At 47.4% G+C, this 23,534-nt stretch overlaps 1 protein-coding gene and 1 long non-coding RNA gene across 5 annotated transcripts; one reads left to right on the forward strand and one right to left on the reverse strand.

The window, feature by feature from the left end:
- Positions 1-184: 184 nt before the first annotated feature.
- CUNH1orf186 (chromosome unknown C1orf186 homolog) lies at positions 185-13,465 on the reverse strand. 4 transcript variants are annotated; one of them, XM_019546537.1, is made up of 7 exons: positions 13,191-13,465; positions 8,194-8,261; positions 7,579-7,647; positions 6,648-6,745; positions 3,699-3,812; positions 2,683-2,744; positions 185-1,744 (listed from the first exon to the last, which is right to left on the reverse strand). In XM_019546537.1, exons 3-7 carry the CDS (start codon positions 7,587-7,589, stop codon positions 1,538-1,540), a joined length of 492 nt encoding a protein of 163 aa, XP_019402082.1. In that variant the 5' UTR covers positions 7,590-7,647; positions 8,194-8,261; positions 13,191-13,465; the 3' UTR covers positions 185-1,537. The 4 variants fall into 4 exon arrangements, with proteins under 4 accessions (XP_019402082.1, XP_019402081.1, XP_019402083.1 ...); XM_019546536.1 differs by having other exon boundaries at positions 13,058-13,465; XM_019546538.1 differs by lacking the exon at positions 13,191-13,465 and adding an exon at positions 11,338-13,027.
- On the forward strand, positions 4,347-21,409 carry LOC109317724. Its single transcript, XR_002103103.1, has 3 exons — positions 4,347-4,710; positions 13,519-13,522; positions 21,395-21,409. It is a non-coding gene; the product is annotated as an uncharacterized LOC109317724 (long non-coding RNA).
- Positions 21,410-23,534: the final 2,125 nt, after the last annotated feature.

The raw sequence follows: 23,534 nt of genomic DNA on the forward strand, positions 1-23,534 counted from the left end.
AACAAAAAGCCAGTGCAGATGGAGCCTGAACAGAGCAACTGCTCTCATGCAGCACAGAACGGGATGAAGGAAGGGAGCTCTCTACCTGCTGCCCGTAGCTGGTTCTAACAGCTGATGATTTCAGAAGGGTCCTGCCGCTGTTTCTAAATTAACTTGTCATGAAAGAACTCTGGGAGGCTTTGAATCAAGACACAAGTCACACTGTTACTGTAGGCGCCATCCCGGCACATTCTCACTCACACTGAAGTCAACAGCAAGCTCCCAGGGGGTGGGACAGAAGCAAGAGGCAGCTACAAAACTCAGCCTGTGCCAGCAGCTGACAGACTAGCAGGAGCTGCTCAATGAGAGCGTGGCATAGTCCCTAGGGAACAGACGTGCTTCTGCAGATTCAAGTGTTGGTGGAAGCCCGTGTCTTGATTGTTAAAGAGCTTCTGCAAAAATCAGTCAGTCTTCAGACCGGAAGCAGGGGACTGAAGCAGACTGACCAGTGGCCTGATCGAGGCCGGTAGTTGCTATATTCCTTTGTAGTGGTGCACACCCTGACCTCCTTTCACCATCTGTGCTGATAGTTATGACATAAGGTGGGGAGGGAAATTCCCAGCAGGTTGCCTGCCTCCAGTGCCAGCGACTGTGCTCAAGCAATTAATACCCCTAGGGAGCCCTGGGCTCTGACAGGACTCCAGTTAGCACTGCAGGTGGGGAAGAAGCTTATACAGCAGATCCCACCTATTCTCCAATGGATACTTGGTCCCCACAACCCCAACCTGCTCAGTGCCGCCGAAGCCTCCCGCCACTATTTGCACACATCTAATGAGTTCTGCCTGGGAACTGGCCCCAGCTACTAAGGCAGCTAAACAGAGGGCTACATAATCATGAGCAAATCAGATGAAGACACAGCTTTCTGTCCTCGAGGAGGGGATGTCCAGACCACTCAGAGGGGAGCCCCTGTCCTCTGGCCCAGCTCGACTGCCTGCAGAACTGCACGGTGAGCTTCCTCTCAGTAGTCAAGGGCTTTCAAAAGTTAAAGGAAAGAAGGAAAACAGTCAGCCCTTCCCAAATAGAAAGGGCAAAGCAGGTTTGGGAAATGGATGTCAAAGGGTTTTATTATGGGTGTGTAAGTCAAGGGAGCGCTTCAGCTCCTTTGGCTTCTCTTCTCTGAGGCTGGATTGATGCTTGATTACAAGCACTGGGGTCTTATCAGCTCCTTCCCTTGTGTGAGAACAAGGGGCATTCAAGGCAACTGAAAAGTGCATCCAAGGCTGAGGGAAGGCATGCTTGCTCTTCCATACAGCATTCAGAGCTGGTGACACTCATTCTTGCATTGTATTGGCGGCCCCAAGCTTAGCAAGTGCAGGAAAGAAAAAGATACCATGCATGGTCACAGGAGGCAGGGTAAGGAAGATAAGTCTTCCTGCTTCCATGCTTGGCAGGCACTGCATTGCAGTGCGGAGGAAAATGGCTCTATGAACAGATGTGGAGGTGCCACTGAGGCAGCTGAGAGGGGCTTGGCCCCTGTAGAGCGTGGCCAGCTGCATTATCACAGCTTCACTTCAGTGTATTCGATTGATTTGGAGGTTGTAGGGCTCGAGCAGACCCAGAAATCCACTTTCTGCTTTTTGGGATCCACATTGACGTAATCTGTCGCTGTCTTCATGTTCTCGTAGTCCCCGCTAGAGCCCGTGCCACGTCCTGTGGCTGCAAAGAGGAGGGTGGTGTAATTGACGCCTTCCTGTGACGTTGGGCCCTGAAGCATGGGGAACAGAAGCCAGAACAGATTTCAGCCAAGCCTTGGGGCCCAGCAGATCATTACACTCCACACGCCCTGTGGGTCACCGTCCCCATCCTGCTGGCACATGCAGGCAGATGCGCGCACTGCCGGCGACAACAGTTATTCTGGTCCCAGAGATGTGGTTATGAGATTAGGGAGATTACGCAGCAAATGTGCTCAGGATTTTGCCGCCATCGATGTTAGATTTCAAATCGGCCAGGGCAAATGTCAGCATGCCAGGCAGCCCTGGGATCACAGCACCTCCTTTCCACTCTGTTGCATTTTGCGCTTACAGGGACACCAGCACAAATCCGCCCCAAAACACACACAGACAATGGACCCACCTCACAAGCCTACCCCACAATGCAGGGGCTGGGTGTGTTCCCATAAACAGCCTCCACCTCAGCCCCACCCCCAGTCTCTGCCCTACACTAGGATCACAAAGGTCTCGTTCACCAGGAAGCTCTTGGTAGCCCACACACCATTGTAAGAAAGCCAGTGTCCTGGTGGGGACCCCTGGCAAAGTCACCACAAGCAGGATAGCCAAAAAACCCTCCCGGGACATTTAATTTGACCTCCCCACTCATTTTGCTGCATCATCCTTTGCAGTACTTCTGTGACCATTTTGCCTAGCTTTCCTTCAGGTAACTGCACTGGTGACAATGCCTCCATCTCCCTCGGGAGTCCCTTAGCTGTGTAGAAGCTGTGAGGTGGCTTGAAACCTTCTTGCTTACTCGAGGCCAGAGGAGTTCCCACTTAGCCATGAAATAAGCAGTCACATTTCCAGGAGAGCTGGAGTGCAGAGATTTCGGAAAACCCTGGCTTTTGTGCCAGAAGGATCTAGCCCTGATCGGCCCTTGGGAATTGCATCTCAAATAATAATATACAAATACAAGGTAATGCCGTTCCATTACCTGCCTGGCGGGGGGACTGCTGTCTGAGTCCTCGGATGTTTCTGAGGAGGTTTCACTGTCATCTTAAGCAAGAAAAAGATTTCAAGATTTTTATCTCTGCCATCACTGAAGGGGGAAAGTAACCAGAGGAGGGGAAGCAGGGTTAGCAGTGGACAGATAAGGATCTCTCTTCTAGAGGGCTTATCTCTGCATCAGTGTCACAGCACATCAAGCTGCAGTCTGAGCACTCGGTTCCCTTGCCTTTCGTGGTTGCCTGTCAGACAGCTCATACGAGTCCCAGATGGGGCTCGCGGGCGGTATCTTTTATCTGCTGACAAAATGTTTACACTGGAGACAGTTTTTCCATCCTCAGTCACTGGCCCCTCACCCCACCCCACTGCAGCACACCAGGGTCATGGTCATACAGCGTCACTACTGATCGGCCAAAATCGGTGTCAGATGTTGTGGGCTCCCAGCAATCGCATGAAGATGGAAACCATGGAAAGCACCATCCCGCCCCACTTCCCCCCCCACCCCTCTCTGGATCCACCTGTGTGAGGGAGCAAACAGCAAAGACCTCACCTGGAAAACAGAAAGGGGTGGGGAGAGCGGCGCAGGCTGGGAACGTATGGTGTCTAGTTGTATAGGTCATTTTCTCCCTTCGTGCATCCAGAGTGCATTTGCTGCTGCCCAGGTCTACTGCTACCACGTAAAGAAAAGCCCATCCCTGGGAACGAGGATGAGAGCCGAGCTTGGGAGACGGGGGTTAAGAAAGCCACTACACTGCATAGTGAATAAAAGATATTTTTTTCCTTCAGGTCAATTCAGGGCTGCAGCTGGCACCATCATTCCCCTTTGGAGAGGCACAAATCTCCTCTTTCCTGGAAACCCACCTGCAGGCACAGGTATTCATGGCCAGGTGTCCAGCTGGTAAAAGCTGGTCAAGTCTACCACGGCCTTTGAGATGACATGGATTTACGACCACTGGGGATCTGGCTTTAAGACCCATCTGCTTGGCCCCACTAGTCCAATCTTACCCTCATAGGTTACTCTTGGCGCATCCCCTGCTGCTGCCGGAGGTGTTTGGAGCGGCTCTTGCTTTGCTTCTGTGCTGCCACTGCTCCTTGCCTCATTGTGACAGGAGTGCTTGTCTGAAAGGAAACGACAGATTTGCTCATTCTCAGCCAGTCCAGGATACCAATGACAAGGACTAACTGGTTTCACAGGCCCTGGGCTGCAGGGCAGGAGCAGATCACGAGGCCAGGACAATGACAGGTGCCCTGAGCTGTGGTGCAGCAATACACAAGGGTGTTTTGGAGCTTTTCAGGTTGCTGCCACTTCAAAGGGCATTTCGGAGGGCTGAACCAGAATCCCATATACATGTTTCTAATGTGGCTGATAACTGGCAGCCACTGATTACAAGTGGGAAAAATACCAGCTCTGGGTAAAGCAAGGCATGTAGCAGCCAGATGCTGGGAAAGCTCCTCTTCTCACCCCCATTTCTACCAAAGCAGACCAGGTTTTTTGGGTGCATCTGATATCTTTTATTGGACCAACTTAAATAGCTGGAAAAAAAAATTTTCTTAGCAAGCTTTTGGGTTCAGAAAGCTGTGATATACAGCCAAGCCCTCAGATCCCACCAAATTTGCACCAAGGAGAGCAATCAGGATTGCCACCTTGCCAGTCTTAAAACGGCTTTCACTCATCAACACACTCCTCCAGAGAGAGTGATCCTTATGTTTGAAAGAGCCACTCAGATACTACCTGAAGAACTGCTGCAGTACGGAAGAAAAACCTTCATGAATTGCACACCGATGGTTATGACATATCACCCCTCCCTCGAACCCATAAGGAAAATCCTCAAACAGCTGCAACCCACACTAGAAGGAGACCCTGTTCTTAAAGAGATCTTCCCAAAACCGCCCATCCTAGCCTTCAATCAAGCACCGAACCTTGCTAACCTCATCACCAGAAGCAAACTTCCTACGGCCCAGAACACACGGAATGGATCCAGACCGTGCTATGACAAGAAATGCAAAACCTGACAACGTAATTACTACACCCTCCAACAGAGCCATCAGCCTTCCTGGATCTTACAGCTGCACCTCCATAAATGTAATATATCTCATCCAATGCACCAACTGCCCTGATGGAAAATATGTAGGAGAGACCAAACAACAACTGCGTGCCAGAATGAACACAGACCGGAAGTCTGTCAAAGACAAGAATACCCCCATTACCTCTGGGGGCGCATTTCTCACAAGAAAACCGCTCTCTCTCCAATCTCTCACTTCTGATCCTCAAAGGGAACTGACAAAACACTTCTCAGAGACGAGCCTATGAACTCCACTTCATCCACCTCCTGGATATTAAAATCATGGACTAAATATAGACGTTGGATTTATAGCACATTATAACCTGCCTGACATCTGACTCCCCAGGTACCTCTCCACTATTTAACTGCTACATTCATCCCCCTTTTCTCTCCCCCTTCACTCCCCCAGCCTGTCTTTCACCCACTGGCTCCTCAATTTACATCTTCACTGACTGCCTGTCTTGCATGCAGACCAGCCTCTGGCCTCTTTACTATGCCTTCCATCCACGAAGAGCACACACCAACTGCAGAGGCTTCCTCAGCCTGACAAAGGGTTTTTAAACCCGAAAGCTTGCTAAGAAATTTTTTTTCTATTTAAGTTGGTCTAATAAAAGATATCAGATTCACCTAAAGAACCTTGTCTGCCTATGTCCTTAGACCAACATGGCTATAACCTACACCCCATTTCTACCAATACATTTCACCCGTAACCCATACATCCCTTGCTGTTACAGCCTTGCGACTCCCGCTCAGCTCTGCCGATGCTCTTCAGCCCTGAACAATGGCACTGGCCAGTTCTTTTGGTGCTGAGGCATCCACACACAGCCCTGCAAATTCACCCCACTCCTGGTCTGCAACACCCTTTGTTTTGCCCACTCTGGAATGGTCTCATACAGTTCCATGAATGCATCAGAGCCCGGGCCCTAGACTGGGTCTTTTATTCCACTCCTGGGCCCCTCCAGAGCAGAAATGGTCACTTGCATTAATCCACATAGTCAAACTTGGGTGAAACTGTTTTCTTAATTATTTTTTAGATGCACACGCGTCCCCAGAAAAATGACTGAAATGACTCCCAGGCCTCTTGTGGTGAAGAGCCAATGGGTTAAAGCATTGTGCATCTAGTAATAATTAACCGGGAGAGCAGATCATGATGTGCCACATTCAAAGCTGGCCCACATGTTTTGCATGTAATGTTTTCCCACTGAAGGACACCATTTCATGAAAATCAGCCCTTTGCAGAGTGAAATGCTCATTTTGTCTGAAAGGTTTTCAGTGAGAACAGTTGAAAAATTAAATGCCTTGTTTCTAAGCAACAGTTCAAAACCAAACAGCGCTTTCTGGCTTAGAAAATGTCTATTTAAAACAACAAAAAAGGAAGTGTTGTTTTTACTTGTCCAAATGTTGAAATATTAACATTTCTGGTCAAAGAGAAACTCTAGTTTTCAAGCATAGGCAGCAGTAGTTATTAAAGGCAACTCATTCTGGCCCTGGAGGTGCTGGTCTGAGACTGCTCCAGATTCATGCCAAAAGTCAGTGCTAGTTAATCCAACTGTCTACGGGTCCTCGGGCATTCAGATGAGGGAGTCACGGGTGGGTGGTCACGATGCTAGTCACATCACTCCCTTGGAGTGACGCTGGCTACAGAAACACAACTTAACCACACTCCAGCCAGAAGGGCTGCTAGGCTGGAGAAGACCTTTGATAAACACTAGCTACGTGACTAGGCCATGTTTGTCTACCAGTGGATAGGAACAAATCCCCATCCTCTCTCCTGAAGTGCTCGGTGTTTCCTGTACCTGTAACAGAACTAACCTGGAATTCAACAGCTTGTTACCTCTGACACGCCAAACTTCATCCCGTTAACACAGAAATCAGGAAAGGAGTAAATTACCTATTTTTCTGCTGAGCATGATGTAGAAGCCAATCAAAGGAAGTATATAGAAGATAAAGGTCACGCCTGAGATTGCGATGCTTTGCCACCAGACAGTACTGAAGGAGAGAAAACCAATTAGACAGCGTTAGATTGCTCACATTCTGCCTGGCCTACAGACTAGAAGACATTTTAAGGAGCCTTGTCCAAAGATTTTGGCCAAGGTTTTCTAAAGCAATGACAGTGATTTGGGCGCCGCACTTCCGCGTGTCCGACTTCAGATAAATTAAAGGAGTCCAATTTCCCTGGTGGGAAGGTGCCTTCTGAAAGACCAGCCTTCCTCGGACATAAGGAAGGTGCCTTAAAAAATAAGGAGAGATGAGACCCAGACCTAGCTCTGGTCCCTGGGAAAGGGAAATCCTAGATTTGTATTTAAAATCCAAAATCCAGTCCCGTCGTTTTCAACCTATCAATACTCGAGGCACCCCCAATAGATTTGAGGCACCCTTTCATATTCGAGGCATCTCTCAGAGAATGGCAGCTCTAAATTTACACTTATTTTTTTACACTAAAGAAGAGATAAATTCTTCTGTTGCACAAAACAGACCACGCCTGGTTAGAATGGCTTTAACACTATACAGATTCCTAACTGAAATCTCTGGGTTAGCCTGTGAATCATGTTTGCACACCTAACAGTGCTCATGTTGTGTGACACCCTCCGGCATCCCTGAAAGGATTTCAGGACATCCTACAGTGTCCTGGTTGAGAATCACTAACCTGGTCCCTAAAGAGGTGGTTATAGAGGAAGAGGCTCAAGCCACTCATCTCTGAAAATATATCCCTGCAACTCCCAACAATGGGAGTTTCTCTTACTACATGCAGTGAAAAAGGCCCCAGCTCCAAGGCAAGGATGGGGGCAAGGGAGGAAAGAGCTGCTTTATTGGGCACCTACCAATCTGACATCTTCCCAGCAGGTGGTCTGGACAGGGAATGCAGTACCTGGATAAGCCGTTGAGGGTTTCTGATGAGATCAAGAGGCAAACGATTAGTCCACTGGCTCCCTGGTCACCACCCAAAGAACCCGAGGGTGTAAAGCCCAGCAGAGTAGGAAGCAGCATACGCGAGGCTGAGTTAATCGAGAAAAGCCAGCGGTGGGTTCCCTAAAGTGTGTAGGCCCTCCCTCCCTCCCCCCAAACACCAATAAGATGAAGTAATAATACCTGGCACTTTAATACTGTGTTACAACTAGGGACATGCAAGAATAGGGAGGCTGAGTGATTTATCAAGCCACACAAGAGCTGAGAATGGAACCAGACCACTTGACACGCAGTCCCATGCTCGAATCGCCTGCTAACGATTCCTCCGGTGTGTCTTGGGCTCACTGTACACTCCTCTTAGCTTTTCATCCCATAGAAATGCTCAGAGTCAGAATGTTGTTGTTTACCCCAATACCAGACAATATCTCAAAGGGACCCCCAAAACTGCTAGTGGGAAAGGGGGCCATTAGTACCAAATACCGGCTTGATCCGTAGCAAAAAGAGCAGCAGTGCTTGCAAGTCTTCCTTACCATTCACCGACCCTCCTCCAGACTTGAGGTGCTGATGTTTCACCGCCAGCTGCAATTCAGAGACAGAACTAACGGGAGAGAAAATGCAATAATCTAAGCAGACTGATGCAACACAGTAAGCAATACAGCATAAGCTGCACTCATGTGAACAGAGAGCAAATGGACAAAAACGATATAGTGTGTACCAGGATCAGGGGAACACTCAGAGTTAGGATTCGATATGGTAACTGTTACAGCAGATCTCGGCCACTGTACATGAGCAAAACTCCTCTGACTTACACCAAGCCAAGGATTGGATCCCTTTATGTATCTAAGCAGAAGGTAGGATGAAGGGGCAAGTAATCAGATTTCAAAGCCACAAAAGAAAGTATGATAAAATGAAAAAATTTAGGGCCTTCGTCCCATTTCTTTTCAGAGAGCTCCAAACAATATACGTCTACTGTATTTTGTAACAATCTCTTTTGTTGTTTGCCCATGTAATTAATTACCATATGCTTCTCCTTACCCCAGTTCACTTACTCGATATCTATGGCAGTCAATTACTTTATAACTAACAAAATTGTTGTAAGTGGAAAACCAGCCCCTGATTATATAAACCTATGGTGACAAGCGCCTAATAAAAACATGCCTTGGATAACGCGGTTCTGTAAATAATAGATGTCATTTCCCGCCACTCACCATTGACCTTTGTTAGACAGCTACCATCTCACCTTGTCTACTGAGTGGAGCCAGCACTGCAGCAGGTTTAAGTTTCTATAATGGATTCTCCTCACAGCACGTAACAAACCGTCTGTAAATGACGCAACACGCGTGAGAAAAGTGTTTCTTATCCAAGTTGTTTCAACTAAGAGCCCCTTTTCCACACAAAGCTCCCGTCTACTCTGCTGACCGTCAAATATGGTCCATCGCGCAGAAAAGAAACTTACTCGAGCAGCACTTTTGATTGCAAAGCAAGATGAGCGATTCACATGCATATGGTACGTTTCTCTGTCTCAACCAGAGAAGTTCTGGGCTCCCCTAGTTGGTCAGCTTCAGCAGGCATAAGCGTGTCCCGTAAGTAGTCAGTGCCTGTTAGTGCTTGCTCCAAATAGCGTGAATCAAGCCCGCCGTTATTTATCCATAGTAACGAATGATAATACCTAGCTCTCGCATGTTGCGTGACATCCACAGAGCTTAAAATAAAGCAAAGGTAGGCTGATGTCTCAATCGACGCCGATCAGCTAAACATCGAACACAGTCCTGCTGCCTTTACTCACCCGAGTAGTCCTCATTAGTACAAGCAAGTCCTATTGACTTCACCGGGTCAAATGCGTGAGTCAGGTTTACGGGACTGGGTCTATAAATAACCCAGTGCTGCGCAAAGTTACAGTAAACAAAGTGAGCTTTCCTTCTGCTTATGCATTCAAGAATTTGTTGTGCGGTATGCAAATTGGTATTCCCAATTAAAATATAGCTCGCTTGGCTTTCTTGGCAGTCTTTGGGAATTGCACAGACTGCCCGTGCCTCGATGCACTGAGGTGCACTTTAAGGAATTCTTAAGGCTCTGGTTCAGGAAAGCACGCGCACGTGTAGTTTGCTAACTGCCCCCAACACTGAAAAACTGGTAAAATGTTGGGTGTTGTCAGAGCTGATGATATAAAGGGCTCTTCTACCCAGGCTAGTTTGCTTGGATGCAGTTTCATTTGCTTTCAGCCACACCTGGAAGCATTGTGATATCAAGCTACTGGATACAGACAGTCATATACGTATATATTTGCTATTCATAATTATACATAAGCTTTTATTTAATTTAATAATTCTAAAATATTTATTAACAGATCGAAGCACGTCTACAACATTTAAGGTGCAGCACTGGAAGATTTTCCAGTTGTAGCCATTCGTTGTACATAAGGAATCTGCATTCCTTACACTGTTATAAGCCCCTTCTACCACACTTAGATAGTTAAAATAGATAGTTACACAAGTGCAGCAGGCACATACTAAGAGGCGTACATGTACATGTGTACAATGCCATCTATAATTAAGCTTGGCCTTCACTGACACCTCTAAGCAATACTACAAATTCTGATAATGTTGACTCTGTTTATTTAACTAGGTTGATCCTACGGGCAAGTTGACCTCCTGAGGTCCCTCCCATCCAATCCTGTTTTCTATTATGAAACAATAATAATAATAATTATTATTATTGTTGTTGTTGTTGTTTTCCTCCTTTAGTCCCTTCCTATTTTTCTCTTTAAAATATGCATAAAAACCCCATAGTGCCTCTAACAAAAATGATGCTGGAAGCAATTAAAGCCGTAAGCTTTTAAACTTAAATTTTAGGCACGTAAAAAAAAAAAGTCTGATTTCCAAAGCCGCTGAGCACTAGCAGCTACCACTAACTTCACTGGAATTTGTGGACAATCAGCATGTCTAAAAAGGGACTTGATAACCTAATGCAAAGTATCTGTGCCACAATTTGGCAAAACACTTGGGCCGGGCTTTTTGAAGAGAACTAAGTAAATTATGAGCCCAAATCACATTGAAATTTAGTGGCAAGTGGAAACATAAATTCCCTTAAGCTCCTTATAAAATATGCATACACACACACACCTGTGTGTGTGTGTGTGTGTGTGTGTGTGTGTGTATATAAATAAAATTTCCCCTGTGCTTTACTTACAAACACCACTCAAACTAATGAAATAAAAGCGCATAGCTACACGTGCGCTTTGCTGAAATGAGGCCTTCGGCTAGAAACTGCCGGCCATAATATTTAAGAGAATTCAAATGTACAACAAATAGCTACAAACCAAAAAATCTTTACATGCTGCACCTTAAATGTTGTCAAGGTGCTTTGAGCTGTTGACAAACATTTTTAAATAATTACATTAAATAAAAGTTTATGTATAATGACAAATGGCAAATATCTACATACAGTATATGACTGTCTATGTCCAGTACTTCCATATCACAATTGTCAGAGGTCTTAGAAATACCAGCGATAGATAGCTCAAATCGACTGATCAAAGGAATTCCACCCCAGCCACAATTAGAGTCAAGTATTTTGTTGCAAGAATAGAATTTCCAAGTGTCACTCAACTAAACGGGTTTCAAGAAGTCCATTCACCTTCCCTCTAGATCCGCCTTTCATGAAATTATTCTTACCTGAAGAGATAGGCAACCATCAGGCTAAAAGTCCATTTCTTCCTGGATTCCCCACCCCCACCTCGGTGTTGAACTGATATGTCTCCCCACAAATATCTTCTTCAATTAGCTGTCATTCTCAAATAGCTCATTTCCTATTGCAGCTCAAGAGATGCTACATAACTGATAGCAATCTGAAAAATGAGTCGGTATAAAAGGAAATTGCAAATTAAGACCCAAGTCCAAAAATCAGTAGCAGGCAGCTTCTTTGTTTACATAGCAATGCTTAGCTAGAAGAGATTGTAGCGATACATGCACTTAAATACATATTTCTGAAGATATTTTAAAGATAACAGTAAACAAGATAAGTACATGTGATATCAGGATCTTATTGAGTAACTTCTCCCCACGCTTCCCGTCCCACCAGCATATTAATACCATAAAGACTTTACTCCTCTGAGTAGCCCTTGCTCAAGCACAAAGCCTGACTGGAAGCAAGGAGCTAATATTACTGTTGTCCACTGAATGTAGGAATCTAAAGCTACAGGCCTAATCCAAAGTCCACTGAAATCACTGGACAGACTCCACTGACTTCAGCAGACCTTGGAGATGGCTTCCCAGCCCCAGTTAGGCACAGCACTCAAGCATGGGCTTAGAGTTAAGCATGGCCTCGACCTAGGACCTGTATGAACAGCTAGAGTCGATTCCTGCTTTTAACAACAACCTCTTTGGTTTCAATATCATACATGCTGCCCTGGCCCTTTGAAAACTGCGGGTGGATCTACTGGGGGTTTTTTTTCATTAGAATTCAAGGCCGGAGGTACCTTCCTTGTCTTGCAATAGTTCCAAGCGACTAAGAGATTGTAGGCCTGGCATAGCCTAGATTGCAAAGGCGCAATGCTGGACTGCTCTAAGGGCGTAACAATGACACCGGCATCTGCAGCGTCACTCAGAGACAGCCAAGTTAGCATTACGAGAGCTAGCGCAGGGGCCAGAAGCAGTCTTTGTCACAGAAACCTGCCATTCCGCCCGGGCTTGTTTACTCTGCTTCTCAGCAAGGTAAACTGCTTCATGCTGAGCTACTGGTACCCAGGCTGGCTGGTTTAACGCTAGCCCTGGCACGTCTACACTACATTGCAGCCATTCCTGCGGCTGCTGTTTACATGTGCCCGAGCTAACGTGTTAGAGAGGTTGAGTATAGAAACGGGAGCATAGACTTTAACCCAGGTTAAACTGGTTAAAGCCCGGGCTCTTCTGGATTTAACGTGACCATATTAAATCATGCTAAAGGCAGCGGGCTGAACGCACACCAGACTCCTAAAAACTGTTTGTCAGAGGATATGAGCTACCTCCCCACCCCCACAACACACCTTTTGCCCCAGGTTAGGCAGATACCATGGAAGTGAACCTTATTTAACTGAGCGGCAAGCGGTCATTATTCTGCCTGTTGGTTCCTTGGTTCTTGTTAATATCTATTAACTTCTAAAGCCTGAATAAACGGCAGGAAGAAGAGCTCTTTTGTAACCCTTTCCCTATGCCTTCTCCTTCACTTCAGGGCTGAGAGGACAATACCCCAATTGTGCTTTTGTCCAGACTAGGATATAGATATAGAATAGAATAGATTGGCAAACAGATACCAATCAACCTGTTCCAAAAGGCAACATAGACTTTAATGCGCACGAAGCTGCTCACGGCTCTGGAGCGATGGAAGGCTTATATGGTGCATAACCAAAGTACTGACCTTCTCCCAGGAACTCGTGGTCCACATCCCTGGGTCCTCCAAGGTCACCTCTGACAAAAACCAGGCAGAGCAAAGTCTTGTGTTTCTAGGGCCAAAACCAAAAAACCATTGCTGGGAACTATTTTCAACCTACCACAAAGGAGGAATCAAAGCGGTCTTCCTTTCCTCAAAGCAGGTCACCCCTAGAGACCATGTTCTGGACATATAGAGGGATCTCAGTGGGTGGGAATGGAAAATGTCCCTGGTGTCACTTTGCTGTTACTGACAGATACAATCTCCCCTCCCACCAGTTTGGGCTCTCACGCTTTTTTTGTATTTTCCTGTATTTTATCTCATTTGCAGATTTTGTCACAACCATTACTAGCCCAGCCTCTTCTCAGTCAATAGCTGCCCACACACATGGACTAAGTCACCTTCATTAGCCTACAGCCAAGGGTCCCATTCTCTGGAGACAAGCTGAGAGATGTGAAGGAGGAGAAAAGGGGTAGAGGGCATGGAGTGGGAGAAGCAGGAGAAATTTCAATAGCAGAATAAAGGAGTAGAGCACAGAGAAGATGAGCAGAGTAGGGTGAGTGGCAGTAAACCTGCACAGCTGAACGGTTGTGGGGGAAGAAGCAATTTTTTTAGACAAAGAATGACAACCAAAAGTGGAGACTGGGAGGCTCAGGAGATGGGTAGGTCAGGAAAACGAATGGTCAGACATGAGATCAGATATCACACAATGATGATTGTAGACTATTATTGCTTATGGAAGTAACATTTGGGCACGCCGACTGGGATCAGGGCCCGCTGAGCTAAGGGATGTACATGCACCAGGTAAAGAAGAATCTATGCTCTGAAGAAATGCAGATCTAAGCAGATAAGGAAAGAGTAGGAGAAAGGAAGGGTTATTGTCATCTTTTTCCAGTGGGGGAACCAAGGCCCAGAGAGGAAGAGACCCAGCTGTCGCACCGCCTCGGGTAGACCCCGGACCTCCTGAGCCCCAGTTTAGTGGTTTGTTCCAAGGCCATGTGTCACTAAATCCTCCTTCCTCTCTAATGAGCTTGAAATATAAAGGTACTGGAAAATAAAAAGTTAAAAATCAAGCGACAGTAGGGCTCACAGGAAAACTCATTTTCCACCCCACCGGAACTCTGCACGTTTCAACACCATCCCAAATATCAAACCTTTCATAGAAAGAGACATTTCAATTTGAAATGTCAATTCAGAAAATTCATTTGAATTGACAGACTGAATTGAAATGACTCATTCCAAGTTGTAACCTCAAACTGAAACAAACATTTCCATTCAGCTTTTCCACAGAGCAAATACAAATAAATACTTGGCGTCTCGGCATGGCGTCCTCAGGGGTGGCCATGACCTCAGGACTCTGTGATCGTGCCTGCTTCGTCCTGTGGGCACCTTCTAGTCTTTCCTGCCACTTCTCGTTGGTTGAAATAATCAGCTCGGAGGCTGCCCATGAGTTTGTGTAGTCACAGTCCTGCTGAACCCCACCAGACCCTGATAATTTTGGATCCTTTGCTGGGTCTTGCTCAACGTCAGTGCCTCCCAAGACACCCTAAGCCTTACGGGCTAGATGTGTGGCTCCAAAACCGCCCCTTTTCCACGCCCCATGCCTCACAGATTGTATTTAAACATTGTCTCTTTTGATGAGGCTGCAGTCTAGTTCGGCCTCCTGTCATCACTGGGCCCTTGGCCCTCATAGTGGCGTCCTCTGGCGCTGGGGACTCTTTGCCCCCTGTAGCAGTGTCCTACGGTGCTAGGGTCCCTGCAGCCCTGTCTCCGTTCCCTCTCCAGCACTGGGGTCCCTGCAGCCCTGTTGCCGTGCCCTCGCTGGCACTGGGCTCACTGCAGCCCTAATGAGGCCTCCTCCTCCCCAGATAGCCTCATCCCAGGCCCCCGGATCAAATAACAATGTAAATACAAGCCCCCGGGCTATAACGTAACAACAACAACACTGTGGGAGTCACACTCTGCCCCTTTAAGGAGGCTAGCTTCTCTCTCAGCAGTGTGTGCCTCCTAGCCCCAGATACTTCAGGAGCTCCTACAACCCATGAGTCTTACCAGCAGCCCCACAGGCAACCATGCATCTCTGAATAGCGTTTCTGCAAGAGCGCCTTCCCCCTGGCTACGGCCAGAGAACTAAACCCCTACCAGCCCCAGCCCCGGGGCTTATCTGTGCCCAAGGCCCCCCGTTTCCTTCTGGTCAGCTGACTGGGCGCAGGTGCCAGCTAATACCCTGGTTAACCGTGCAGCTGTGGAGCCCGCCTAGCTCTCCGGGCTCCTTAGCTCAGCTGTCTCTGCTCTTGAAGGAGCAGGCACACTTTAGTGCCCTGCGACACTCGGTCATAAGTATTTTCCTCTACAAAGTTTCGGTTTTCACCCTGTTTTTTCTGAGGGGAGAAATCTGTCAGCTGTGAAATTTCAAGCAGCCGTAACAAATAGTGACCACAAGCCGTTACTGTCTGTTGGCTGCGTGGGGGTCCACGTGGAAAAAAAATTAGCGAGTCACTAGTACAAAACCCCCTATGGAAGACTGGCTGGCAAAAGGACCAGGGCCTGACTGACCCACACACCCTTCCCACCCGAAGCCGGAGCTGAGGGGCTGCGCCACGTCGCTTTCCGGTGCCCCTGCCTCGTGCCGAGGACAGCGGTACTCAGAGAAGTCGGCCTGAAGTCCCCTAGTTAGAGCTTTATTTCTTATACTGGCTCTGCAGAGAGGTTCCTTCTTTCTGGGGAGAGGTGGGAGAGGACTCTTTGCAGCTGAAGATCAGACCACCGATTAAAAACAAAAAAGAAGCACTGTACCAGGGTAACGACAACAGGAAGTGGCTGCTGCTCAGACATCCTGAACGCTGACAGAAGGCGGCCTCGCAGAAGAGCAGCCCCAGAGAGACCCTGAACCCTCAGCCTTCCCTGGTGCTGCTCCTGCCACAACCTGCACCTCCCCGAAGAGAGAGCAGGAGAGGCTTGATCAACAGCTCGACCATCTTGCTGAGTTCAAACCCTGTCTTGTCACATCTGTCTTACTCCAGCGAATTAAGGACCATCCCACGGTCCCCTTTCTGCCAGCTAAACTCACGTACAGACAGGAGATTCAGCCTGCCTAGGGATCCATTTCATTAGTCTATGTATTCCAGCAGTATTAGTGGCCTCAGGCAACACTGACTTGTTTTAGTCTCCTAATCGAGGGGTCACGCTCCATCAAATCAAAACCCGGACAGAAGTCTCGATATATGACGTCAACACTGTTACTTTTTTCAACCTCATCAACAATGAGATTGCGCCCGTTTGATAAGATCGGTTTCCCACAGACATATGTTGATTGGCATTAATTCGCTCTTGACTGGTTGAGTCCCGCATTAGTCATTCCATTATTTTGCCTGAAGGCAATACCAGGTAAACTGACCTCTAATTACGCAGGTGACCCGACTTTCTCTCTGTAAACACTGACACAGTGCTTGCTGTTTGCCAAGCCTCTGGAACCTCTCCGAGTTTTGAGACTTACTGAAAATAAATTTTAATAGTTCTGTTAAAACTTTGGGCTGCAAGATATCCACAACTGTTGATTGTACGATGTCTAACCTGAGTCGCTGCTTTCTAACATCTGCCTGAGTTACTGGCGGAACGGACATCGTGAAAGTGGCCTCTAAACAGAAATATTCACTGAACACTCCTTTTTTGCTGCTCTTAACCGTTTTGCCATTCCTATTTAAGAGCAGAATGAAACAGTGTTAGGAATCTTTTGTTCTGAACATAATTAAACCCCACCCCCCTAAGAAAAAGCCCACACAGCTTTTTATCCTTAATTTGCTAGCCGCAGATTTCCCCACGTATCCTTCTGTTTCCCCTACCAATTTTTGACTGTTTTTAGCTTCTAAAGTATATTCATTACTGTCAGCTTTTTCTCTATTCCATTTGTTTTACACGGATGCATTCTTCCTTGTTGCTTTCCCTTCCTCTGTAACCCAGGATGTTTTTTGTTGTTGTTTTTTGAACGGGTGTGGGTTTTTTTTACATTGAATTATTCATGTAGGGCAGCTGGTCTGGAAAAGGGTACTATTTTCTGCTCCAGGTAGCAAGCAGCTCTACTAGTATGAGTAACTGCTACTTGCAAGCAGAGGTTTCAGGTCCAAAGTGTTCACAAACTCGTGAGCAGAACATCAGCATTCATGCTCCAAACTCCACGCCCAAATCCCAGGCACTTATGCACCACAGAATATCCTTGCAATACCCTTTTCAAACTGCATTCAGTTGGTACCCAGCACAGGCCAGCAGGGACCCTCTCAGGGCTCCTTTTGGGTGATCACTGTGGAGAAAGCTGGAGGCCCCCGTTCAGTGGCATTAACCAGTCACTCCTGCAGCTGGCACCTTCCCCCAGCAAACCCCAGCTCCTAAACCAGCCCGGATCCATGCACTTCCTTTGATGTCCACTGGTATTTTTGTGCCTACTGAGGACTTGGCCGTTATGTTCTACCATGAGAAAGTTGCCAAAAGCAAGAGACTAAGAGACCCTGCTGCACGAGAGATGCAGTGTCCCTGCTTTTATTGAGAAGGAAATCACTTCTTATCAAAGCTGCTTAAAATTATGCAACAGATCAGTGAGGCAGAGAAAAACAACTGTCCCGACACAGACACAGCCTGTTTCTCTTGCTTCTTGTGCAAAAAGGGATACTGAATTTACCCAGCAACTTCCAGTCTTCACAACTGTGGCCATAATACCTTTGTCACAGTCGGTGTCTTGAGGCAGGCAGTGGCAATACCTAGATGTCCACAGCTGTGCTGGTAAAAGGCCAGATTTCCAGGTGGCATTAGCCAGCATAACCCCACCGATTTAAATGACAACATACACTTGGAGGAGGACTTGGCCTCAACCCCATAAAAGCAGCTGGAAACATTTATACAGAAGTGAAACATTGAGCGACACAATGGAAAAAATCTGTCTCTGCTACAAGGTGATAGGGGTAACAGAGGAAGGGCCCTATAGGACACTCTTCCCCAGGGACTGACCACTATGCTTTCCACAGAGATCTCTGCTCCGAGTAGTCTGTCATCATGTAAACACAGTCAAGTATGACACTTTGCCATCGCTGGAACCTCCCAAGCCAAGATCTCAGGACACTTCAGGCATTCGGTACCACAGGCCCACAGTAGCTCTTCCATGAAGTAGGGAAAGCGACAACTCGCCCAATGTCATGCAATGAGCTTGTAGCAGCAGGAGGAATGGAGCCTAGATGCACCGACCCACAGCTGTTTGGTGTCACTCAAAGGCCATTTCTGCCCATCAAATGTGGGAGGCGAGAGCTGGGCACAGGGCACTGGAGTTTCAGGAGTGTGGGAACCGTGGCATATTCACATATATGGCAAAGTCGTCCTCCCTTTTGAGAGCTGGCCATATTATGTCACGTCTAAATATATTCCAGGCGAGGTGTTCCCGGGGGCCTTCATCAGCAGGAATAGAAAGGAATTGAGAGTTAGACAAACTTTTCATTTTAGCTTTTAAAAGACAGCTACCTGGATCGATTAGCATCTTCAGACTCTGGCCCTGCAATTGGAGGAACCAGGGTAATGTATACCAACCAGAGGATTCACCCAATGAGCACGTGCATTAGTGGAGCAGAGAGGCATGCTGCCTGCGTGAATCACTGGCTCCTGGGCAGCTTTGGGTCAGTTTGAAAACCCACATTAGACAGATGGGACAGTGCTACGATGACGATGATGAACACTGGCAGAATGGATCAGCCTAAGTATTATACCACTCCCCTAATGAGACTGAAGGAATCGAGACAGGGCACTTAGGCACATGGAGAGAGACAGTGACTGAGGTACCCAATAGAAGCACTGTTAGAAATTAAAATAAAATACAGCTCTAATGGTGGTTTGCCCATATCTCAAATTATCAGAACCCACTGAGACAGAAGCCCCGTTTTAGGTGTGAAGCACAGACTGGATTAGAGTCACTGGGGGCATATTAGCAAAGGGACTCCACATTTTTGTGTGCTTATCTGTTTGGATGAGCCAATCCCCCTGCATGTCTACCTACAAATAGTCCTTTGTGCACATGAAACCTGCATTTGCAAGTCCTGGGAGCTGGCCTTGATGGCCCCTTCCAGTCTCATGCCCAGTGTATGGAGGCTTTGCTGGCACAATTAGGTGTCAACCCTGAACCGGAGTGTGAACCGGACCCAGTAAATTTGATTCCCTGAACAAAGGCCAGGGAACTGCAGCTTGTTACTTTGACTGTGGCAGGTACAGAGAGGGTCTTACCTTCATTCCTTCTCCGTTTCCATTTCAGTCTCAGAATCCCCATCAAAAAGACAACTAAAACCAGGACCACCGTGGATATGGAAGCAGCGATGGCAAAGGTAGTGCTTGAGAAAATGCAAAGAAGAGGAGTGAATTGATATAGTGATGACCGTTCCTGGTAAGTCAGGTGTGGTGAGGGATCCATAAGCTGGGGGAAGGTGCATATATAGACTTTGTGTGCGTGTGTGTATGGGGGGGGTGTGCACGCGCATGTGTGTGTGTGTGTGTGTGTGTGTGTTTGAGAGTGAGAGACAGAGAGAATATGGGTCCATAATTTGCATGACTAGGGGCTAAGAACATAGGAGGGTACATATGGAGGTCCTAATTCCATCTTTCCTTAGTCAAATAAAGCCATGGACACACCTTCCCCAGATGCTGGTCAGGACCAAAATAGCTTCATACCTGCTCGCGGTTCTGGGTGTGACACCAGTGGACGAGCTGGGCTGACTGAGTGTTCCCGCTAGAAAGGCAAAGGCAAAGAAATAAGAGTAAGGCCCAGGCACTTCAGCCAGCACCAGCCTGAGAGAGAGCAAGATGCTTAGTCAAGGTCATTCCATGGAGCAACAAGTCTGGGGGACACGATGGTTATTCTGGCCTTGCCCATCTGATTCAACAGGCAGGATATAAGAGAGGCGGGGAGAGAGGAGATGCACTGTTCGGCACATCTGGGAAGCAAACACAGAGGTTAAAAGATTCTTCTCTCCCATCCGGGCCTGTGCAGTGATGGCTACCTGAGCTGATGCACTAGTCCATACCGGGTGACTTTACAGGGCTGCATGAGCATGTGTGGGGGGTTAGTGTCTGCTAATAATGTTTAAAATTGGGACTTAGGTGCTGGGGCTGCTGGTCCGACAGTTCTGGAGGCAGGAGCCCTCTCCTGTGCCTCCACTTCAGCACAGGTCAGCAAGCAGCAGCAAGACAAACTTTCCCTGTGCCCCAGCTCCCTCCAAGACTTTGAGCCAGACTGTTGTTCAGAGGTACCCAGGCGTGCAGGCAAAACCTGACTGAAGTTAGCAGCAGCCAGCTCAGCTGAAAGCCCCTCTGAATAATGTCACTGGAAACAGAGCCCAGCCCTGGGAACAGGGTCTTTCAGGTTTTTAGAGCAGAGTTCAGGGGCCTCGGGGCAAACAATAATCAGGCCCCAGGTGAGAGCAAGAGAGAATCTGATGCCTGTGCTGCCAAAATGTTTACTCCAGACGGATGGGAGCAGCCTAGAAAATATGAGAGCAATAAGCACCGTGAGAACCTAGACATACCGGGCTGCAGCCCAGCAGACAGACAACAGTGGAGCAGACCCATACAGGGCCACCCCCAAGCAGACCCACCATTCAGCTATTGGCAGACAAATCCTTACCCGCGGAGATGCGTAACAAGATGTTCAGCAGCGTGACGCTGTCCTCTCCAGGCATCCGGATTCTGCACTCATATAGCCCCGTGTCATTCACTTGGAGTCCCTCCACTGTCAGAGCAAAAGTCCGATTTTCCCGGATCTCATGGACGGCTGCTCTGCTGTGGTGCCCGTCACTGGTATTCCCCAGGGATGCCAAGATGTTAAGACACCACAGCCCCTCATATCTGCACCACAGCTTCTCTGCAGCATCGTGCTCTGGGCTGTAGGGACACCGTAAGGCAACAGATCTTCCCACTTCTCCATGAACCTCCAATGCTCCTGCCAGAGCATGCAAACCTGCTGGCATAAAATAACCTCTATTTCAGTTGCATTCCAATCTAGGATATCCCAGTGCTTTTAAAACATTTGGTAAGGCTTACATCCTCTTGAGAAGCAGGTCAGGCTTATTAGACCCATTTGCGAGATGAGGAACTGAGACACACAGAGGTTTATGGCCATATCTAAAGAGGTACCGAGTGCTTTCAGCTCCAAAAAGCACTTAGTATCTTGCAAAAGGCGTGCGGGCATTTGACAAGGCCAAGACAAAAGTCACTTGGAAAGTGTATGACAAGGGCAGGGGAAGAGCCCAGAGCTCCTGATCCTTAGTTCTGTGCGCTAATCACTTCTCTGTTCTGTCCCAGCTCCACCACACCCATCACTGCAGCAGCTGAACCGCAAAGCTAGCCTCTGCTCAAAAAAGAGGCAGAAAACTAGAGCTGCTCAAACATTAGCTCTGACGGTACTAATTACAGTTCATCATAGATGTTTACTCACTCTGCTAAATTAAGAACTATCGCAGGTGCCTGGATTGTCACCACCACATAAACAGTAACACTGTGCAGTCATGGTGCAAAGAGTCACACGCTTGTCAGCAAACAGTAACAGTTCATTAACATTTCTCAATAAGCAGAGATTTCATCAATGACTAGCAAAGATCTGCTGGCCTGGCATTCACATTGTATCTGAGTTTGAGTTGCAAACCTGTTCCCTGAGCTTCTTAGATCTTGAGGAAATCCTGCCCACATCTGCTGTCTTAAGAGCATCGACTGCAGCAAGGACTTCCTTTTTGAGTGTTTGTATAGCAGCTGGCCCGGCAGAGATGCAATCCTTCCTTAGGGCCCCCAAGACACTGCTATAGTGGACATTTAACAGTAATTGTGGAACTAACAGTAGGAGGGAGCTGAAATGGGTCGTCCAGACTCGAAGACTCCAAGATGGTATCAAGCCAGAAAAACACATGTGTTCTGGTTTACCTGCTCCATTGCACCTGCTCACTGTGACATGCTGACTCCCAGATGAAGGATGGTGCGTGGTAGGCTTGGCAAGGGAGGTAATAGTTTAAGCAAGAATTTCTTTTCAATTCTGCTCTGCTGGGTTGCTGTTTTGTTCTTTTTCTTTTAATTCTTTTCCTCCCCTGATTTTGTTTTTAACCTAAGTTCCAGAAGCATTCAGCAACGTGACAGGGTTTAAGAAGTTAAAAAAAAGGTTGGTACAGTGCTACTACTGCATCACATGAAGAGGATAACGCGATGCCTGTGTGGGCTGTGCAGCTGGGGGGCTTGGACATGACACAAAATTCCCGGTCTTTGGCAAAACGGCAAAAGGTCCCTATTAAAGACACGCTCTCATTTATTTTTAACAGGCCGCTTAGAACCACATTCTGCTTTCTGTTATTGACTGTGTAAATCCAGAGTAACTCCACGGAAGACAGGAACAGCTAAAATCAGACTGCAGCCCTTGACTCGAGTTCGCTTCAGTCCCCTCAGCTTCAGGACAGATGGCTCCTGTCATTCCTACTCACATGTTGGCTGTTTAGAGAAACACTTTTACCACACTGACAAGCAGTGCTTACAGAGTCCTGGCTACCTTTCTCAGATGCAGGCATATAACTCATAATGAGCCGGGTTTTCAAAAGGCAGTCCTTGAAAACCTGGTTTCCAGTTCTTCTGAAGGTCTCTCTGGTACGTTCACACACACAAGCCCGAAGACCATGCTCTTGGTAATGGGTATTTGTGATCTTTTTAATTATGCTCAATTTGTTGTCTGATAGCACCGATCAGCTGGAGACCCTCTGGAAATGCACATCACTCATAAAAGAGGCCTGCTCTGAAAAGGGATGTGCATGGTGGCAAATTTCTCCTTGAAATGCACCTGTACGAGTAAGACAAAGCTGCGTTTTCCTACCTGGCAGCCCAGGCTCTACTCAAGCTCTGCCTGAGCTCCTTTCTTTTCACCCATCAACATCAAAGCCTAGCACCTGCAGGCTATGTTAGGCCTCGGGGCACCATGGCAGTCCCGATCAGGGGCAGCTGACTGGAGCTGAGGTCCTTTCTGCATGGAGGATCCAAGCCGTCTGTGTAATGCCAGTGCAAGCAGATAAGGAGACTACTAGCTATGACTAGTCCTGAGTAGTTTTCCTCTGCTTAAATAAAAGAGGGTCTGCTGCATCAGTGCAAACTGCAGATCCCCACAGCTCTGCCTGTCTCCCTTAGAAGTACCTACCATGGCAGTGATGCCCATAGCTGTGTCCAGGCTAAATCCCTGGTGAAGACAGTCATGTAGTAAATGATGCTGCTGATAATGCAAGATGGAACTGAACCCTCAACTTATTCTCCTGAAACCTCCTGGGTTTTTCAGAGTGAAGGTATGTTAGACAGCCCCATCCAAAGCTCAGTCAGTGGAAGGACTCTCATTGATTTCTGTGGACTTTAAGAGCAGTAAGAGCTTAGAGCCAGATCCTCAACTACTCTAAACTGGCATAGCTCCTCTGAAATTTGCCAA

This window comes from Crocodylus porosus, unplaced genomic scaffold, assembly GCF_001723895.1.
Source record: "Crocodylus porosus isolate Cpor-Errol unplaced genomic scaffold, CroPor_comp1, whole genome shotgun sequence".
Lineage (NCBI taxonomy): Eukaryota > Metazoa > Chordata > Crocodylia > Crocodylidae > Crocodylus > Crocodylus porosus.